Raw genomic sequence first — 19727 nt, 5'->3', positions numbered from 1 at the left:
GATTGTGGCCTGTGGAATGTTGTCCCACTCCTCTTCAATGGCTGTGCGAAGTTGCTGGATGTTGGCGGGAACTGGAACACGCTGTCGTACACGTCGATCCAAAGCATCCCAAACATGCTCAATGGGTGAATGTCTGGTATGTAAGCCATGGAAGAACTGGGACATTTTCAGTTTCAAGGAATTGTGTACAGATCCTTGCGACATGGGACCGTGCATTATCATGCTGAAACATGAGGTGATAGCAGCAGATGAATGCGACTACATTGGACCTCAGGATCTCGTCATTTCCATTGATAAAATATTGTGTTCGTTGTCCGTAGCTTATGCCTGCCCATACTATAACCCCACCTCCACCATGGGGCACTCTGTTTACAGCGTTGACATCAGTAAACCACTCGCCCACATGACACCATACACGTGGTCTGCGGTTGTGAGTCCTGTTGGACGTACTGCCAAATTCTCTAAAATGCCGTTGGTGGCAGCTTATGGTAGAGAAATGAAATTCTCTGGCAACATCTCTGGTGAACATTCCTGCAGTCAGCATGCCAATTGTACGCTCCTTCAAAACTTGAGACATCTGTGGCACTGTGTTTGGTGACAAAACTGCACATTTTAGAGTGGCCTTTTATTGTCCCCAGTACAAGGTGCACCTGTGTCATGACCATGCTGTTTAATCAGCTTCTTGATATGCCACACTTTTCAGGTAGATAGATTATCTTGGCAAAGGAGAAATGCTCACTAACAGGGATGTAAACACATTTGTGCACAAAATTGGAGATAAATAAGCTTTTTGTGCGTATGGAAAATGTAGGGGATCTTTTATTTCAGCTCATGAAACATGGGACCAACACTTTACATGTTGCGTTAATATTCAGCAAGAGTCCGTATCATTTGTGACACACCCACCCTCTCTCTGGGGATGTCCTTAGTGTGTATCAGTCATGTGGATTTGGAGGAAATGGGACAGTTAAATCTCCAGTTCAGCTGTGGATGAGTGTCAGTCTAGGGTGATCAGTGGAGAAGGGGACTGTCTGAACACAGATGGTTCCTACCTCTGCATCTGTCCCTATGGATGCACCACAGAGGGAAACGGCTGCCAAGGTGAGCGAGAACAAGCTATAATGCTAGGATTATAACTAACTACCAACTGGTTTGAATGCATTACCACAATTAGCACAAGCCACAAGTTCCTCCTGTCTGGGTAAGGACAGACAGTGCATGCAGAGGGCAGCTTGTACACCCTGACCCTAGTCTCTCTCTGGGCTGACCCCTTTCCCCCTTGCTCTCCCCACAGCTCCAGCTCTGGGGTGCCTAGGTGTCCACTGGTTCCCCAGGCCAGTTAGGCAGCAGGGATCAAACCCAGCCATTTTTTCTAATAGGCTATTGCCAGACATCAACAGTCTCACTGCTCCTCCTCTTTCACCTCCAATTGACCAGGTTTGATGTCATTCCAGCCGCACCCATTGCCCTGGTCACACCAGAGAGAGAAATGCTGCTCCTGACTGTTGGCCAGAGCGCTAGCTAGCCTTTCACTGGAACTTTCTGGAGCATTAGCTGTCAAAATACAGAGGAATGGAGCACTCTGGAAGAATCAATATGAAAGGAATGTAACTCCGGCTAAATGTCTGAGCTGCTTATTATTGATTCTGGCCTGTTTTACTGCTGAGAGGTATCTAGCATTAGCGTAACCTGGATGACAAATCATTGGGCAGTACACTGAATATGTTATCGTTGTGAAGCAGGCAAGCATGTAGCAGGGCCACTTTCTGGGGGTGGAAGATCCTGGAGGGGGCTATAGTGGGTGAGGGGCCCATGGTGCGAGGTGACTGGAACTCTTCTAGGCCATACGTACCCGGCAGGCTAGGCAGCCCCTCCCCAATGCCCTGTGATGATGGCTGGGCTTTCCCTTCAGTCCCCTGGGCTGTGGCCATGTACTGTAGCACTAGACATCATCCACAATAGTGAGCAAGGCAGGTCCAACCTGCACTCCCCTGGCCCTCTGCCACAGCAAATATTATCCTATAAATCAGAGGCTGGGTATATTTTCATGTCGTCTGCCATTGTGTGTGCAGTGCTGACTCAATGAAAGCCAGGCCTCTCTGCCATGGGCCCTGCAGGGAGAGGAGAGGGGGTGCATGGGAAGGAGGGGGTCAGGTGAGCCCGAGTGGTTGGCCTTCTGGTTGGATCACAGGTGAACTGGCTGGATGGCTTGCTGCTTACAGGACTATGGGCGCTGGTACTGTCTGGGACATAACCATAGACAGTGGAATAACCTCAGTAAATCATAAAGATGAACTACTAATCACTAGTCAATCTAGTATAACCTGCCATACAGCTCTGTTTTAGATAAATCATTGCTGTAAATGTTTGTTATCGAATCACATGGCTATTAAACCGGAACATAAATTGGGGTGCTGTCCCATGCTGTTTTCAGACTGTTTTGTTCCCTTTACCTCTACATGTGTTTACTGTCTACATTGAAAAATTTGTCTCATTATCAGCCCTTGGCAAAATATGTTTTATTTTTGTTGCTTTTCTGCCTTGACCCCACTTATTAGGCTATTCAGTCCAAATACCTTGTAAGTTGTGTTGTAATGTGGCAATTACACCAATCTATATTTAATCAAGCATATAGCCATCATTATATGCTTTTTACTAGTCGGAGGGAATGTACCCAGACCAATAGCTAGGGTACATACTGTTTTCATATTTTCTGTTTGCCAGTACCATAAAGTGTTCCAAATGGACAATGTATCTTATGCTCAGACAAGCCCTTGATTGCAGACATGTATTATTTTCTTCATGTTAAGAGAGAATGAGATTCTCGGTGGCTGACTGATTCATAGTACACCAAAGAAGAAAATACGCCATGACTTTCCTAAACAAAGAACACTTTCTTTCACACTTTCCTCTCTTCTTATCTCCATTTCTCTCTCTCTGTCTCTGTCTCGCTCTCTCTGTGTGTTTCTCTGTCTGTTTCTCTCTGTGTCTGTCTGTGTCTCTGTCTTTCTGTGTGTCTGTCTCTGACTGTCTTTCTCTCCCCCCTCTCCTGCTCCTCCTCTCTCCCTCCAGATGTTAATGAGTGCAGTAAGGACGGTGTGTGCTCCCATGGCCAGTGTCTCAACACAGATGGCTCCTACCTCTGCCTGTGTGAGGCTGGCTTCAAGTACTCTGCAGACACAGCTGACTGTGAGGGTAAGAACACTACCAACTTCATAACTCCCTCACTCTACCCACAATCCACTGCTTCTGCCCCAGCTGAAACACAGTGTTTTCACAAAATTTCAGAAGAGTTAATAGAACGTTCCGGTCCCTTTAGACCAGAGTCCGCCGTGTGTGAAACGTTTTTGTAATGATTGATTATGTAGCTGTAGTCTATGCAGTGTCAATGGTGACATTCCCTAAGTGAGAGTTCAACTATGGCTCAGAGGCTTTCCTCTGGCTGTAGTCTTGCGTAAGGGAGCTCCCTGTGGCTGGAGCTCTGCTCCCCATCTTCCCTTGGGGAGTATGAATTACCCCATTGTGGGATGGAGGTGTTTCTCCCTCTGGAACGTGTCCCTTTGCTTCTTCACAAGTTCTTCAGTTCCTGTGCAAATATTGTTCTTGGCCATGCCCAGTGTCTGCTGCTGAGCACTGAGGACAGCAGCACCACAGGCCTCCTGGCCGGGCCTACTCATGCTGGGGAAACATTGTACTGTGAGGAGTGGAGGGGGAATTGGATTGGTGATTGAGTGAGTGTGTGTGCATGTGTGTGTGCATGTATGACATAAGCACATGGATATCTCAGGCCTCCTCTACTCATGCTGGAGATCCATGCTGCTGTGAAGGGTGAAGAATAGGAATGATGTGTGTATGACATTAGTACATCTTTCTCTCCACAGATCAGAATGAGTGTAAGGAGTATGGTAGCTCGGTGTGTGGCATCTGGCTCTGTGAGAACACTATTGGCTCGTATCGCTGCTTCATGGGCTGCCAGCCTGGCCTGTATGGACAGGACAACCCAGACTGTGGTAAGTAAGTGGACCACAGGCCCTGTGCTTAGTCAACAGGCAATGTACTTACTTAGTGGACAGCTGAAGGCACTTGAATATCAGCCTTACTGCTCATTCACCTTGGGCAGTTGTCTGAAAGAAACGCTCTACATTGTCTCGATGGCCCCCCAGCCCACCCCCATCCTACAGAGATACCGATATCAGCCTGGCACTCACACACACAGAGGCTCATGTGAATCAAATGCTATCAGGTGCACTCAGCCTTCCTGGTCAGGGGATCAGAGTGAGGGGAAATGGGCCCTGAAATTGGGCCACTTGATAATAGGGCCAGGTCTCATCCTCCAGACAATGGGGCTAATGGAGGTTTTTTGGCAAGGGCGATGGGTGTAACCTGATGGCCACTGTTCTCCTCTCTAAGTGGGGCAGGGCTGTCATCTGATGGGACATACGGTACGCTTCTGCTCCGTTGGGTAGCCATGTTGTTGTGTAACTGTCTCCTCTTTCTTATCTAACCACCAATAAGGTTTTTCCACAGCAGCTTGACTGTTACGATCACACATTGTGGATCATGATCCACCACACTGTTTAGGTTGAGCCTGTTAAAACTCAACAGTCCAAGTTATAATACCCCAGAGCATTGTAACAGCTCCATCCTCTCTGGTCCAGTCCAGTGATGCAGCCAGCCGTGGCCATCTCTGACCCACTCCCTCTTTCACCTCTGTTCTGATGCCAGCCTCCCTCCTCTCTTCCAGGCTACCCAGCATCTCCCTGGGACATACATACAGTACATCCCCACAAAGCATCACAGACATTGACCACAGAGCTTCTCCTCCCCTCCAGTCCCTGGCCTCAACTCCCTCAGCCTGGGCTGTGGAATCTGAGGACCAAGCCCTCTCACCTCTTTCTCGCCCCTCCACAGCTCAGCATCTTGCACAAAGGCCACTTATTCCAAGGCATTATGGGAGGTTATGGGAGATGCTGCCGTCACCCCAATAAAACGTCCAGGGAGGGAGCTCAATTACTCTTCGACATTTTTGTCTGCTTGTAAAAATCATCCAATATTTAAGAAGGCCATACGCTGTAATTTGCCATTTCTCAGAGGGGCGTTGATTTATTTTTACTCCCGGGCCTCCGATGGGGCGGCGGTTGTCTTTGGCTCTGCTCACCACACTCAATTTGTGGCCATAATACAAAATGGAAAAACAGACGTTCTCCTCAGCAGAGCTTCGGCTGCAACTACGCTCTACCTCCATCCATTGGAGTTGTTCACTCAGCCCTGCTATGACAGCCTAGTGTATAGAGTGACGAAGGTAATGTGTTACGTAATCAGATTACTATTATATGTAGTAAAGTTACGCAGTACTTTTTGAAATTGGGTAATACTATTACAGTTACTTTGTCAAACAATGTTTGCATTACTTTCTGAATTATATCTCTACCGGGCGTGTGTTTCCATGATCCGATCTTGACTTGTTTCCTCATTTTCTTTTCGAGTGAGCAGAGAAAGGTCATGACTACAGCTGTTATGGTGACCATATTACCTCCATACCAGCGGTCACGAGTCATGACCACAGTCAAATTCCATGTGAGCATTTAGTCATGGTAACTAGGCTTCTCCAAGCTCTGATGCTGCTGACGGTCATTAGTAGCCTATCAAACTTACTAACTGCCTGGTACTCAGCACTCTACTGTCCATCTAATCACTCTGACATAAATGCAAATGTAAAATCTGAACACTTCATGGGAGCCCTTCAGCTCATGTTGCACAAAATGCTTATAGGCTGTGCAATTGCGTGAGAGAACAGAGTTTTGATGGCCTCTATTAAAAAGAGGAGGATCCCATCAGCTTTCTATAGGCTAGGCCTACTATATTTATTTATCAACTTTCCTTATATTAAACACATTGCTTTGCTTTACAACAGGAGTATTGCCTACCTAGCTGGCATGAATATGAACCATGGGAAAAGTGTCCTCCACTTAAGTGCATAGATTACATATTTTTCCCCCCTGTTCTGAGACAGGTGCATGATAATGGTCCATTCTAAATCAAAAGAAATGTCACACATGTATTATTTAGTATATGTAAAGACAAGATTAAATTAAGAATAGTCTGATGGGTGACAATATTAGCCTATAGTGTGTGAAGTAAGGCAAGATAATAATATGCCCAGTGTGTGAAGTAAGGCAAGATAATAATATGCCCAGTGTGTGAAGTAAGGCAAGAAACAGGCCATGCCTTTTTTTTGTGCGACTTTTTCAAATCATAGTCACACACCTCATGTAGCCTAGCCCATAGGCCTATATGTTTTGATTTGGTTTGTATCACAACTAAAGTGGCCAAATAACTGAGGGTCCCTACAGCTTTCTATAGGCTAGGCTAGCTTACTATATTTATTTCTCAACTTTCCTAAAATTAAGCACATTAATCCGCTTTATAACCGCTGTAGAGCCTAACTGGCATACATAGGCGGCGCGCAAGTTTCAAGTTTGGGGAAGATCATTTTCACCATAAAATTGCACCTTTATAATAAAGTATTACATGCATAATTGCATTTGTGGTCATTTTTGAGAATGGTGTTTTTCTGCTAATTGATTACATTTGGAACAATCGTGCCTATAGCCTACTGCCGCGTGCACATTGCTGCGCTTATAATGTGAAGAAATAGCCTAATAGTTTATCAACATTTATCAACATCTGTTGCATCAGCTTCATTGCTTTTAAAAGTTTTTTTTGATGCAAGTGGTTGTATTATTTGGAATCTATCGCATCCCACAACCTGTACTATGCGGGATAATAGATTCACATAGGCGAGTGCTTTTGCTGTTCGTTAGGCCTACTCATCTTGTTGGCTGACGAACAGTTCTGGACAGTTCTTATAACATCAATATGCGCCTCGGAATTCAATAAGAGGGACGCGCGCAGTTGCGTCCCCAATATGTCTGTCTTCACTTGTAGCCTACTTCGGAGCTGAGATGCCATGCTATGTTGTCGTCTTAGGTCTCTCTTTATGAAGTGTTGTGTTGTCTCTTTTGTCATGATTTGTGTTTTGTCCTATATTTAAAAAAAATGTTAAAATTATTTTTAATCCCAGCCCCATCCAAATTAGAATTTGTTCTTAACTGACTTGCATAGTTAAATAATGGTTACATTTTTTTTAAAGAAGAACCCGATCAGAAATGAGATATCTTCAGAGAGACATGTGGCCACACACGGGTGATGTCACAGGGATGACGTTGGAGAGGTGAAGCAGGTACGGGGAGTCAAACATTTAATATGGAACGGACATGGAACAGCGTCAGCACATGGGTAACACAGACAAATAACAATCAATGCAGCAGCGGGAAGCAGAGCTGGGGAACTGACAAATATAGGGGATGTAATAAACAGGTGATGAGTGAGTTCAGGTGAGTCCAATATCGCTGATGCGTGTGACGAGGGAAGGCAGGTGTGCGTAATTGATGATGGCAGGAGTGCGTGATGCAGGGCAGCCTGGCACCCTCGAGCGCCAGGGGGGAAGAGCGGGAGCAGGCATGACAGGGGATGCCGCCGGGAAATTCGAGGCCTAGTGAGAATATGATCAAGTGCTTGTCAAATTGTGAATGAGAGACTGATTAAGTGTGTGCAGCCTGCACAAAAAAACAAAGCAGGGCTCATGCCTTTAGAGTCGCATCATTGAGCCTTAGAATGTATAAAAAATCTAAACAATGTTTGTATCACAACTAAAGTTGCATAAATAACTCTAAATGAATCATATAGGAGGACCTGTTTCTTTGTTAACCGTTAACACAAAATAGCCGCATGTGCTCACTCCTTCTGAAATCATTTGGAGAAAATATTCTTTCTGTTTTATTCAGCTATGTTCAATTGTATTCTTCATACTATAAAAAATATAAAATAATGCCATGAAATTCTAAGCAAATCTTTTCTGCTAAATGAACTAGTGTAGCCCAAAGCCATATGGCATAGCCAGATCAGGGCCTAACATAAGGACAATTCAGAGTATGCTATTCTGTTCTTCTGAAATAGACTTCTTTAGACCTGTCTAAAATGAATAATGGATTTATTGTGATGGTGTAGGCTATAATAAATTGATTTATTCGATTTTTTCAAATGTAGCTGTTCCAAAGGTCCGCATCAGTAGCTTGTAGGCTATGCGTGGAAGCCAGGAGATGCTAAACATGTTTATGTTAATTAAGGGTCAATTACTATGAGACCGGCAGGTATTTGCTTAACAATCACCGGCTGACAAAATTTCATGACCACCACAGCCCTAGTCATGACAGCTGCTGTCCATAGAAATGTATAGAGGGCGCACCTCTGATCGTTGCCATTGATCGCTTCGGTGATAGCAAAGTCCATAGAGGGCTTTCCCTTCTAGTGGCAAGTGTGCCCTCTACATCTCTATGGTCCATGTACTTGCGATCTATAACCAGAACTGGTGGCTCAAGAGAAAGATTTTGAATGAAACGATAGGAAATCTGTACAGATGTTGGCTTAAAGTATATATGGCTAATTAAGCAGCCAATATATATAGTGTAGCACTTGTAGACTTCCACAGGAAAGCCGTGCAACAGATGAAAGGGGAAACTAGTGATCAAACATGAGTAAGTAACCTATTTTTGGTAGGGCTTACCTTGCTCCCTCCGACAGTCAAACAGTGAGATTTTTTGATTTTTTAATGAAAGTAACCCAAAGTAATATAACTGGTAATATAACATGTTACTTTCCACACAGAATAATATTGTAAAGTAACGTGTTACTTTTGTTCAATGTAACGAGTAATATCTATCTCAACTAATCCCAACACTGGTGAGTACTGTATGAGAAAAGCAGTGTGTGATTGTCAATGTGTTGGAAAAGAAACCTGCATCTCATTTTGATCCTTTCTTTCCAGCTGCAGTTCGGCATTGTGGCTATCAATTTTGTGTGGCTACGGCTTGTCTTTAATAAGGCATACAGGGCTGGAAATGGTTTGTGGTCACACTGTCTCCTACCTCCCACACTTACTAATGTATGGAAATGTGACGGGTTTCAAAAGACATTTAGCACGCTGTGGTCACTGTGGTCTAGATGTAGGGCAATGTCAGGGAATGTAGGGCGATTTTGAGCAATGGGCATGCATACACATTTTATAAAACAGGGTTTAACCTTGGAGGTGACCCAGGTCAGGCGGGGTCGGGAATGAAACGACAGATGAAACAGGGAAAATAAATATCCCTCCTCATCCCCGACCAATCCTACGCATCAAATAACCCTGGCCTGCATATGGATCCAATCAGGCCAGGGTTTAACCAGGGAACCAGGAATAGGGGAGACGTGTGAAGGGTGAGCCAGCAGTCAGCTAGCCTCACAGGCCCACCATGTGCTCCACATTACAACAAGGCACAGAGACCCCCACTTAACCTGCTCACCTGATCTAGCCTGTACCATTACCAAGCCGGGTGGATCCACACTCAGGAAGGGGCTCCTGGGTCAGACCATTAGGAAGGGGGGGGGGGGGGGGTAATGGAGAAGATGGCCCCAGATAGCCTGTATTGTTAGAGTATGCATTTCCCACAGGCCATTTAGCCTCAGATATTTTATTAACATGCTCACTCTCTGGCTGGACAGTCAGTCTTAATTAAAGAGTTTAGTAGGTCTGTTAGTCCAAGGGTTTCGAAGAATCCGAGTCAAAGACATGGCCATGGAAAGACTATTAAAGACATTTGGCCCAGACATTCCCCTTGGTCCCCGAGATGATGATTTGATAGCATCATGCATGCCACTACATGTAAAAATGGGAACATTGTTTCCATGTTTCAGATGGATGAAAACCTTGAGGCAGACACTGATTATTTCATGTAGCAGCTGAGTGCTTAGATGACCTTCCTGAGAGACCTCCCAGCTGGCTGCATTACTTACGCTGACATCCAAAACCCCACTTAAGTTTTTCACATATGCCAAAATGTTCTTCAGTGTTACAGTATACACCTCATCTTACTACAAGTCTGTAGCAAGGCCTCAAAGTCCAAAAGTAAACATTTTAATGGGGAAACGGCTACATGTTTTTGATAATTGCCCCCTCTAATATGTTTGTAAACACAAAGTTTGGATTTTGGTGGCTCATATTTATGTCCCAATGTCAACTTTCGTCTTCATCATGTCAGAGTCATTTGGCTGACATCACTATTAGCACCATCTTCTGGATGGCTTTGCCTCTCCCTGCCCCCTGGACAGTGGGTCAGGCCTCCCAGAATGCACTCCTCTGTAATGTAATAGTACAGCAGGGCCCAAGCCAAGCCCTCTCCGTCCCTGCTGAATAGATTGCTTAATGCAGTCGCTCTGGCTGACTCTCCTCATTCCTCGAATGATGCAGCATTTACGAGAGCTAGGAGACAGAATAAAAATCTGATAGACAATATGTGAATGTCATAAATTTTTTTCCTCTACAAATCTGCTGACTTATGTATCCACTGTATTTTCATTTGCTCCCAATTGATGCGTTAGCATGTTTAATAAGACACACTGGGCTACTAGATGCCCTGAAGGTGATGTATACTTTACTACCTACTGTACCTGGCATTATGTCATGCCCATAATGTTGTGACATATAGCGAAAAGAATACACTACCAGATACTTCTCCATTTTCCCACTACTGTAAATGCCCTGTAAACCATTAGCTTTCGCTGAGTCAGGCGTTTTGATTCTAATTAGAAAATAACACACACAGCATGTGGCCTCTATCAATGGAGATGTTAGCAAACTTCCCTCAAATTCCTCAACAAAGGTGCCCTTCCAAAAAATGTATTTTTTATGAATGTGGCTTTTGTGTGCATTTTACCTTTGTGTGATCTCTAGGGCAGGCTTTCCCAAACCCGGGGCCCCCCCTGGGTGCACGTTTTGGTTTTTGCCCTATCACTACACAGCTGACTCAAATAATCAATACTTGATGATGAGATGGTTATTTGAATCAGCTGTGTAATGCTGGGGGGGGGGGGGGGTTGTGTGTCACATAACCTGGTGACTTGGAACATGGCCAGTGCACAAGCAGGTTAACATTGACCAGTGATCAAACCATATGTTTGTTTTTTTAAACAATTATAATCAGTCTGGCCTCTAAGAGTATCTGTCTTTGGCCTCTGCGCTGTGCAATGTACGCCAAGAAATACGAAATGATGTATGTGAGAAATTGCTAACAAATGCTCCCTTAAAACAGAGGGTGGTTGGGAATCAGAGCTGTTAGCACTAGTGTTATATGGTCCAGTGTTAAGGTCCATGCGTTCCTCTACTCACACATTCAATGTACACATAACAAGGTCTTTCCCCTGGCTTCATTAAACATGCTTTATGATATATGGCTGTGCATGCGAGCAGCTGCACACAGTTGCCAGGTCTGGTCCTCTCCATCCTTTTGCACGCAGAAAATATTCTGAATGAGTCCAGATCAGCTCCCCTGTTTAGATTTCTTGCATGGGACACATTTTTGGAATTACAAAAGTAAGATGTCAAATAAAAAAATAGGGAAATTTAGGGAACAATGCGGGCCTGTAAGAGTTGTTGCACGAAATGTGCATTCATTCAAATCTTAGTTACCCGTAGCCGTTTTGACAAAATGTCTCTGAAGTAGCTTATGTGGATGTGCAGGCCCCTCCATGTCTGTAAACCAGTCCCATGTTGTTACATAATCCAAGACCTCACTGGGCCAGAAAGTAAGCAACAGGTCACTTCTCACTCCATAGACCCCAGCAGAGGAACCCTTAGATCCTAAAGGCTTCCAGATGCTGACTCTACTTTAACACAATGTAGCCATGCTGAGAGGCAGCCCTTACAGACGTTTCACTGGGCTCATTGATAGCCATCGGAGTCAGCAGAATGGATTCAATCAATTGATCTGTGTCCCCCACAAAGCTGTAAACGATCCCATTCTCCCCCTGTATTCATTTGACATGTTATGATGATGGTGATTGCAAGTTGTAGCGGTAGTAGTGTTTATTTTAGTATTGCAACACACTCTCATTAGCAAGCCAGTCATGTGAAATGGTACAGTTATACACATGTAGCAGAGAAACATTGGAATGTGTTATTTTATGCTCACCTTTGGGTGCCCTCTTGTTTAGATATCGATGAGTGTGTGAATGAGACCATCTGTGGGGACCATGGCTTCTGTGAGAATACAGACGGCTCCTACCGTTGTCAGTGTGACCGGGGTTACACCAACCCCCCTGGTGATGCCGGGGCCCATGGCTGTGTAGGTAAGTAACTGTTAAATGATACACTCCACTGGTTAGCATGGTCAGTTACTGTATACAGTACCAATGTGCAGTACGTACTGTATTCATTGTACATGGTGGTATGTGTGTACGTGTGTGTTTGTACGCACACTTGTGTCTGTGTGTATATGCTTTGCATCCGTGTGTGAACCTCAGTGTGACTTTAACCCCCCTCTCCCATTCCGTGGAGACGTGAACGAGTGTGAGATGAGCTCAGCGCTGTGTGGAGAGGCCCTGTGTGAGAACGTGGACGGCAGCTTCCTGTGCATCTGCCCCAGCGACAATGAGGAATTTGATCCCATCACCAGCCAGTGCCGACCGCAGGGTAACAGCACACACAGGGACTTATGGGACTTAAGTGTTCGTCCTATCGCTGGGGGATTGAATTTTCACTGTCTTCACATCTGGGGAATAAATTGCAGGAAAGAACAAATTGCAGAAAAACTATTCCAGCTATCCTTTACAGAATTGATTTGCTGTGCTCAGAACAACTCACTCCAAATTCTCCCTCATGGTCAAATCTCCCCCAGTCAAATTCCCCCGAAGACATACAAGGATAAGGTATAGCTATTGGCAAAACTGCCATGGAAAGATCTCTCAGAAACACTAACAGTGTTCACTGTAAACAGATTACTGAAATAAAGGTCCAGCTTACCTTGTCTGTGGCATTGGCTTGTCTTTAGCTTGACATGGGCATGTATACACAGACGGGACATATTTACATTAATAAGCACAATGTTCTCGGCGGGGATGTTTTTGTTCTCGTTCAGTATTAAGCCCCAAGTATGCCTTGTGTACTTTGACCACATTTTACTTTTGACGTGTGCTAATCAATCATGTCAGAATGAATGGTGTGTTGACTCCCATGCCAGTGTTTCCATTTGGCAATGCCCACTGCTTAACAGTGAATGCCTGAGACCATGTCTGTGGATAAATGAGCAGCTGAAGGTACTCCAGCCTACTGCCTGCCTGCCCTACTGTAAGACATGGTTCTCTTGACCAGGGGAAACAGTGGCACTCATTAATACTGTTAGACATGGGGCCAATTAGACTGACTGATTCTCACTGATATCATGATGGCAATAAATATGATATCTAGTGGTAATAGATGTAGTCTTTACTCTAGTAATTCAACTAGAGTCACAATTTATTCTGCAAATCCCCTCCAATTATTCACCTCTGCATCTATTTCTCTTCATGAGTGGTCTGATTGTCCCACAGCTGCTACAGATGAAGATGCTCCTCCTCATCCTCCTCCTAAGCCAGCCTCACCCACAGAGGAGCAGAGGAAGGAGTGTTACTACAACCTGAATGATGCTAACTTCTGTGACAACGTGCTGTCTCGCAACACGACCAAGCAGGAGTGCTGCTGCACGGTGGGGTCCGGTTGGGGGGACGACTGTGAGATCCACCCCTGCCCTGTCCCAGGGAGAGGTAGGCTTACTACAGTACTATTTGGGACTGAGTGACACTCCCAAGAGGGATCATATCATCACGATTTAGGAGATAGATTCAGATACAACTTTTCACATACTGTAGGCTTACTCCCTCTCAATACACTATGTATGATGCAGTGTTACACTATGTTTGTCCATTCATTCTTGTTTGTTTCTTCAGAGGAGTATAACCAGTTGTGTCCACATGGTAGTGGTCTTCTGCCCCAAGCGGTTTCCTCCCACAGCCTGGAACAGCAGAGTTTCAAAGGTACTTTACTCCCATGTTGCCTCCTCAAGCCACTGGCTTCTGTTTACAGTCGGTATAACTGAGGTTTCACAGTTTTTCCTTCTCCCATAACTTTGTACCAACACAAAGAAAATTGCAGTTTCAGCTCCCCTTTTATTTCCACCCATGGCAGCTGTTAAAAACATCCGGAATAATTTCCCACCTCATTTATGGTTCTCTTTCAAGCTAGCCATTTACACCGTGACGAGATACCTGCATACCCAGCTAATTAAGCACAAGTGTTGCACCCAGTGCTGTAGCTAGTTACAGCACATGCATACATTTTTGTAAGATTCTATAGACATTCACCTTGGCCTACACAAAGGCAGATTCTAGAGGTGAAATAGGAAAGAAAAGGTGATTTTGTGTATAGTGTATGTGAATTTATTTGAACAGGTATTGATTCTTCACCCCTCTTTCCCTGCCTCTTGTTCTCTCTCTCTGTGTGTTTGTCTGTCTCTCCTCTCTCTCTCACCAGATGTGGATGAGTGTAAGATGTTTGAGCCAGATATCTGTAAGAATGGCCGTTGTTCTAACATCTTCTCCTCGTACTCCTGCTTCTGCCGTACAGGCTTCTACTACGACAACATCCGTCTGGAGTGTGTGGGTAAGGGCCGTCTCTCTGCTTTTCCCTGTTCCACGAAACCTGCTCCAAATCTCAACTTTTAGACCCAGTTGTTGACGTGTGTTTATGTGTGTGTGTTCCAGATTATGACGAGTGCCTGACAGAGAAGGCGTGTGTCGGTGGGGTGTGTGTGAATACCCCTGGCTCTTTCAACTGCTTCTGCAGTCCTCCTCTGGTTCTGGACACCACCTGCCGCCACTGCATCAGCGTCAACACCACCGAGGGTGCGATTCAGACACACACTCACACAGCAGCAGCAGCACACTTTTACAGATAAACTACATCCTCCATCTCAGTTCATCCAGATTAAATGGTTACCAGCCAGATTATTGATTCATCTGTTCAACATTGACAACATAAAGTTTGTAAAACCTCCTCCAACTCCATCCTTTCCTCTTTTGTAAATCACTCTCTTCCCTTCTTCCTTCCTTCCCTCTCTCATCTCTCCTCCATCCCCTGCCCCACAGAGATTGATGAGCCTGATGAGGACATCCATCTGGACATCTGCTGGCGGGACATGATAGAATTGTATGTGTGTATCCAGCCCCTCATCGGATGGAGGACCACCTACACAGAGTGCTGCTGTCTCTATGGAGTGGCCTGGAGTGAACAATGTGCCTTCTGCCCCAGTAGGGACTCTGGTAAATAACAAATGGCAGATGTAGTTGTCATTCATAGTTATTATGTAGCTGAAATCATTTGTGTGACGGCTTGTAACGGTCTAAATGCAACACTGACCTGTGTGTGTGTGTGTGTGTGTGTGTGTGTGTGTGTGTGTGTGTGTGTGTGTGTGTGTGTGTGTGTGTGTGTGTGTGTGTGTGTGTTGGATCAGATGACTACGCATTACTTTGTAACCTGCCTAGGAGAAGGGGCTCTGACAGTCTACGAGAGAGGCCAGGCAATGAGTTCGGCCCTGGTGTCGAGGGTCCTGAAGGGCCCTATGTCCCCCCCTACTGGGACAACTATGGAGGAGGGCCCATTTCTGGGCCTGGGGGTACCTACTACAACCCAGAGGACACCCAGGGCAATACCAACGACTATGGCTCACGAGTGAGAGACAGAGAACCGTCACTACGCGTCCCCATCCACCGGCCAAGAGAGTTCCAGCCTCACCCTGTAGACTCTAACAATGGTAACCTCATTAGAAATATATATATTTTTTAAAGACACATTTATTAATATTATTGCTAATGCATGGTGAAATGCTACCTCTGTAGGGACTCCTAATTATTTCATATTCTGTTTGCAATCAGACCACTATGATGGCTTTGAAGGCCTGCGAGCAGAAGAGTGTGGTATCCTGAACGGCTGTGAGAATGGCCGGTGTGTGCGCGTGAGGGAAGGTTACACCTGTGACTGCTTTGATGGATACGAGCTTGACCTCACCAAAATGGCCTGCATCGGTAGGTTCCTCTCCCAGTGTCTCATAATGAACCACCCACATTCAGACTCAGATTCTCCTCTGTGTTTCAAGTAAATATATCATTGCTTTTTGGAATTCCTAGAAACAAATTATTCAATGATCTGTTCCATTTTCCCACTTTTGAAAATTATGTATGTTGTGGGGCTAAGATCAAACCCTGCTTTAGAATGAAGAAGCCTCCCCGAGGTTTATGCCTTTTGGAGACGGGTCTCTCTTGATGAGGTAACTCACCCTGCAATATCACGCAGCCCAATGAAAGACTCACATTTACCATCTTGCTTTGGTTATTTTTAATGGGAAACTGATCAAAGTACTCTGACTGGATTGTTCTTTACCCTCCTGACTGAATATATAGACACACCCTGCCAACAGGCCGAGAGGCCTTGAATCGCAGCCACATCGTGTAATACATGGATATTACACATTTTAAATGTGTCGTGTTTGTTTAATTTGAAAGTGAAACCCCTCTCTCATAATGATGTGCTGAGATTACTGAATGGACCAGGACTCTATCCCCATAGAGAATCATCAGGCCCAAGGCCAACACAGGGCGAATGGAGTGGATTCCCACTCTGTGGTTCTAATTTGTGAAAACACTTGTGGGAGCGAAGCTTTCCTTTCCAAGTGTCATGTTATAAATACCACCAACTTTTCCCACACAGAAATGAGGTAAACAGAGAGAGGAGGTTTGAGTTTGACTGCAGAGAAATGACACCAAACCTCCCATGCCAGATTAGGAAATAGAAACCACTTGAAGGCCAACAATGTAATGGCATTTTAGTGTAAGCAAAAACTTCTGACTTGTCAGATGTACTGTATGTATGGCCAGAGAAGAGTTCATGTCTTATCAAACACGCAATACGACGCCATGCTTGATTTGTGTAAATGATTAGTGTAAAGATGTGCTGCTGCCTTTCAGATAAAATTGCATAACATGTATACAGAGAGGGGGGGCAGAAAGAGAGAGATGGGTGTGTGACAGAGAGTTGGAATGAGTGAACAGGGATATTGTTAATGTGGGAAGCAAGAAGAAAAGTGCTTAAGTGATACGTATGAATGTAGTTTTCATAAGTACTGAGAGTCGGGCATCCCTTTAGGCCCCTCTGTCGGCAGAGAACTGCTGTGACTGTGGTCCCATCCTACCACCCACACTGACCAGGCCACTCCGCTGGACTGTTGACACAGGACGTGTGGTGGGAACAGCTGCAGTTGCAGTGAAATTGGTCTACTCTCTTAACACTGCCTGTCTCCTTTTCCTGCAGACATAAACAAGTGTGAGGACATCAGTGATAAAGTGGCGCTGTGTAAGAATGGGGCCTGTACCAACACTGAGGGGTCGTACAAGTGCACCTGCCTGCCCGGCTTCCAGGCCTCCGCCAAGCCCCATGAATGTATCCCAGAGGTCCCATTGTCTGGCCTCAGAGAGAGTGGCTGGAAACTGAGAGTGTAACTGTTGGGAGGTTCTACTCTCCTCCCTCCACCACCCCTCATCCCCGCCCTCTCACGGGGCCTGGCACTAAACCTCCAAGAACGCTGAAACGTCCACGCTTATCCCCTAAACACACACACCGACACACATACAATTCTATTCATTGGCTTTTTCATATTTTCTTTCTACCACACACATACTCATTCACATTTCCACAGGGGACCAGAAGCTATGCAGTGAATGTATTCCATGGGATATCCTATTTCTTAAGATTTGCATTTTGCCTTAAAGGGATTTTATGAGGACTGACCTTTTATTCAGTGACCCCAGACAGTTTGCTATGCATACATACATATTTTATGCATTGTTTTTCTCCTCCATTTCTCTTTTGGGTTAATTATTTATTTCATGTACATGACAAGGCTCTGCAAAGTTACAATGAAAACCATTTCAGAGGGCAGATATGATTTATATTGTCTTATTTGTCAGACCTATAGACTTTACTAATGATGAGGGGAAACAGTGTGAATTGTTTTTGAAGTTGGATAACTAAACCTGGAGGAAGCTGATTGCTTGCCACATGTTATTCATATTGTAACATAATAATCACATTGCTATACAGGGAGTCACTTTGAAACCACTTTTTACTTGTATTTGGGATGCTTTTGTGGTCAGCGAGGCCTAGAAAAAGAACCAACCACTTCTCCCACTGGTCTTCTGTGTTTCTCTGGGTCTTGAAAAACCACTTGGACTTGCATAACAGTCCTTAGTCCTCATCCTTCAAGCTAAAAAGGTTCCAATGGTGGCAAGGTAGTCTCAAGAGCAAGAACTGGGATCAAACAAGGTCCAGCTCATCTTCATAGGCTGTTACGATGTTGCTTCAATCTGTCACCAGTACAAAAGTATACTGAAGAAAAAGAGGGCATTGAGTACGGGCTTGGAAAGGCTGTAAATGTATATGATGGTCTATGATAGATATGTAATATGTTTGTATAGGGTCCACTAGCACTCTCCCACTAGTCAGAGTAGAAGACACGTACAATATCCCGTGGCAAATTCTCCTTACATTCAACCACACATTCACAATTGACATCAGATCCCATGTAAGAACATTCCCATTGATGCATCTCTGAATGTGAGTAAAGGCTTTGTTGAAAAGGTTTGGGATATTTTGTACAGATCTAGTACTATGTATTAATTTTTTGTTACATTCTAATAATGCATATAGTGCAACCAATATTTTTGTTTGACAAAAAAAAATCCAGCATTACAGCTTAGCCATATGTAGATTTATATATATTTCTGTTAAAATGTTTTTAAACATATCTTTGTATGAGAAAAGTGGTTTACACTGTACCAGATAAAGTATACGTATCCTGCCCTGTGGAGCAGACATTGAAATGTAATTTTAGGGGAATGGCAGCACTGTTTTCAACACAATGTGGTGCCATTGATCGTACAAGTACAATACAAAGACACATGCCTTTTAAAATACAACCATTATCTGTTGTGCCATTAAAACTAAACCTTTTTTGCCTTTCAAATAATCTTACTGGGATCAGCATGTCATTCTAGTGATGTTTTTCAATAAATTTAGTGATCACATTCAGCATTTCCAATTAAAAATAAACATTGTCCTTTGCATTCAAGTCACTAGAAACACATGATTGCTGATTGGTCATGTTCTCAAACTTTCCATTCAGAGAGATCTTGCCAGAACCTATCTTATACATATTTGGAGGATGCCTTCTTTCAATGACTGATGCCCTTGCCCTGTATTCAAAGAGATGTTTATGGTCTGTACTCTATCTATACTGTATGATTCATTCCTCCACAAGTCTTACATTGATGTTATACAAATTGTGAACATGTATTTTGATATTACTTAATAAGGCTTTGTAAACCACAAGTTGTGGTGTAGGCTGTGGTCTATGAAAATATCATGTTCATTCCTTTTGTTTACCTCTAAACTATAGTTACTAATCAGTCATCAAAATAAAATGTGAAAATATCTACATTTCTCTCCCTTATCTGTGGAATATGCGACACACATTACACAATAATATACTTCATTACAATAATATTTCTAAACCGTATGTTTATAATGCAAATATACTGTACTTTCAGCTCAAATATTCCGCTCAAATGGAGAATGTTATGCATTGTGAGCATCCGTTGACAGTGTGAGCCTGTGATTTCTTGTGCTCTGACGCCACCCAGTGGCCTTCTGGTACAGCTCAACCACGGCGAGTGCAAAACAGATCCTTGGGACGTCCCTACCCTAA

General features: G+C 44.2%; 1 protein-coding gene across 1 annotated transcript in view; it reads left to right on the top strand.

Annotated features, from left to right (window-relative positions):
* Positions 1-19457, top strand: part of LOC120059987 (latent-transforming growth factor beta-binding protein 2-like) — a 75955-nt gene extending 56498 nt beyond the window's left edge. The window contains exons 26-37 of the mRNA XM_039009065.1: positions 3073-3195; positions 3882-4010; positions 12091-12225; positions 12434-12568; positions 13465-13677; positions 13861-13947; positions 14444-14572; positions 14674-14814; positions 15058-15231; positions 15423-15722; positions 15844-15993; positions 17276-19457. Coding sequence (XP_038864993.1) covers positions 3073-3195; positions 3882-4010; positions 12091-12225; positions 12434-12568; positions 13465-13677; positions 13861-13947; positions 14444-14572; positions 14674-14814; positions 15058-15231; positions 15423-15722; positions 15844-15993; positions 17276-17463 — 1904 coding nt within the window. The 3' untranslated portion in view covers positions 17464-19457. The remainder of the gene's footprint in view (positions 1-3072; positions 3196-3881; positions 4011-12090; positions 12226-12433; positions 12569-13464; positions 13678-13860; positions 13948-14443; positions 14573-14673; positions 14815-15057; positions 15232-15422; positions 15723-15843; positions 15994-17275) is intronic.
* The last annotated feature ends 270 nt before the right edge of the window (positions 19458-19727 follow it).

Source organism: Salvelinus namaycush, chromosome 15 (genome assembly GCF_016432855.1).
Source record: "Salvelinus namaycush isolate Seneca chromosome 15, SaNama_1.0, whole genome shotgun sequence".
Classification (NCBI taxonomy): Eukaryota; Metazoa; Chordata; class Actinopteri; order Salmoniformes; family Salmonidae; genus Salvelinus; species Salvelinus namaycush.
The sequence above is the reverse complement of the archived record's forward strand: the minus strand, read 5'-3'. Positions and strand labels throughout refer to the sequence as shown.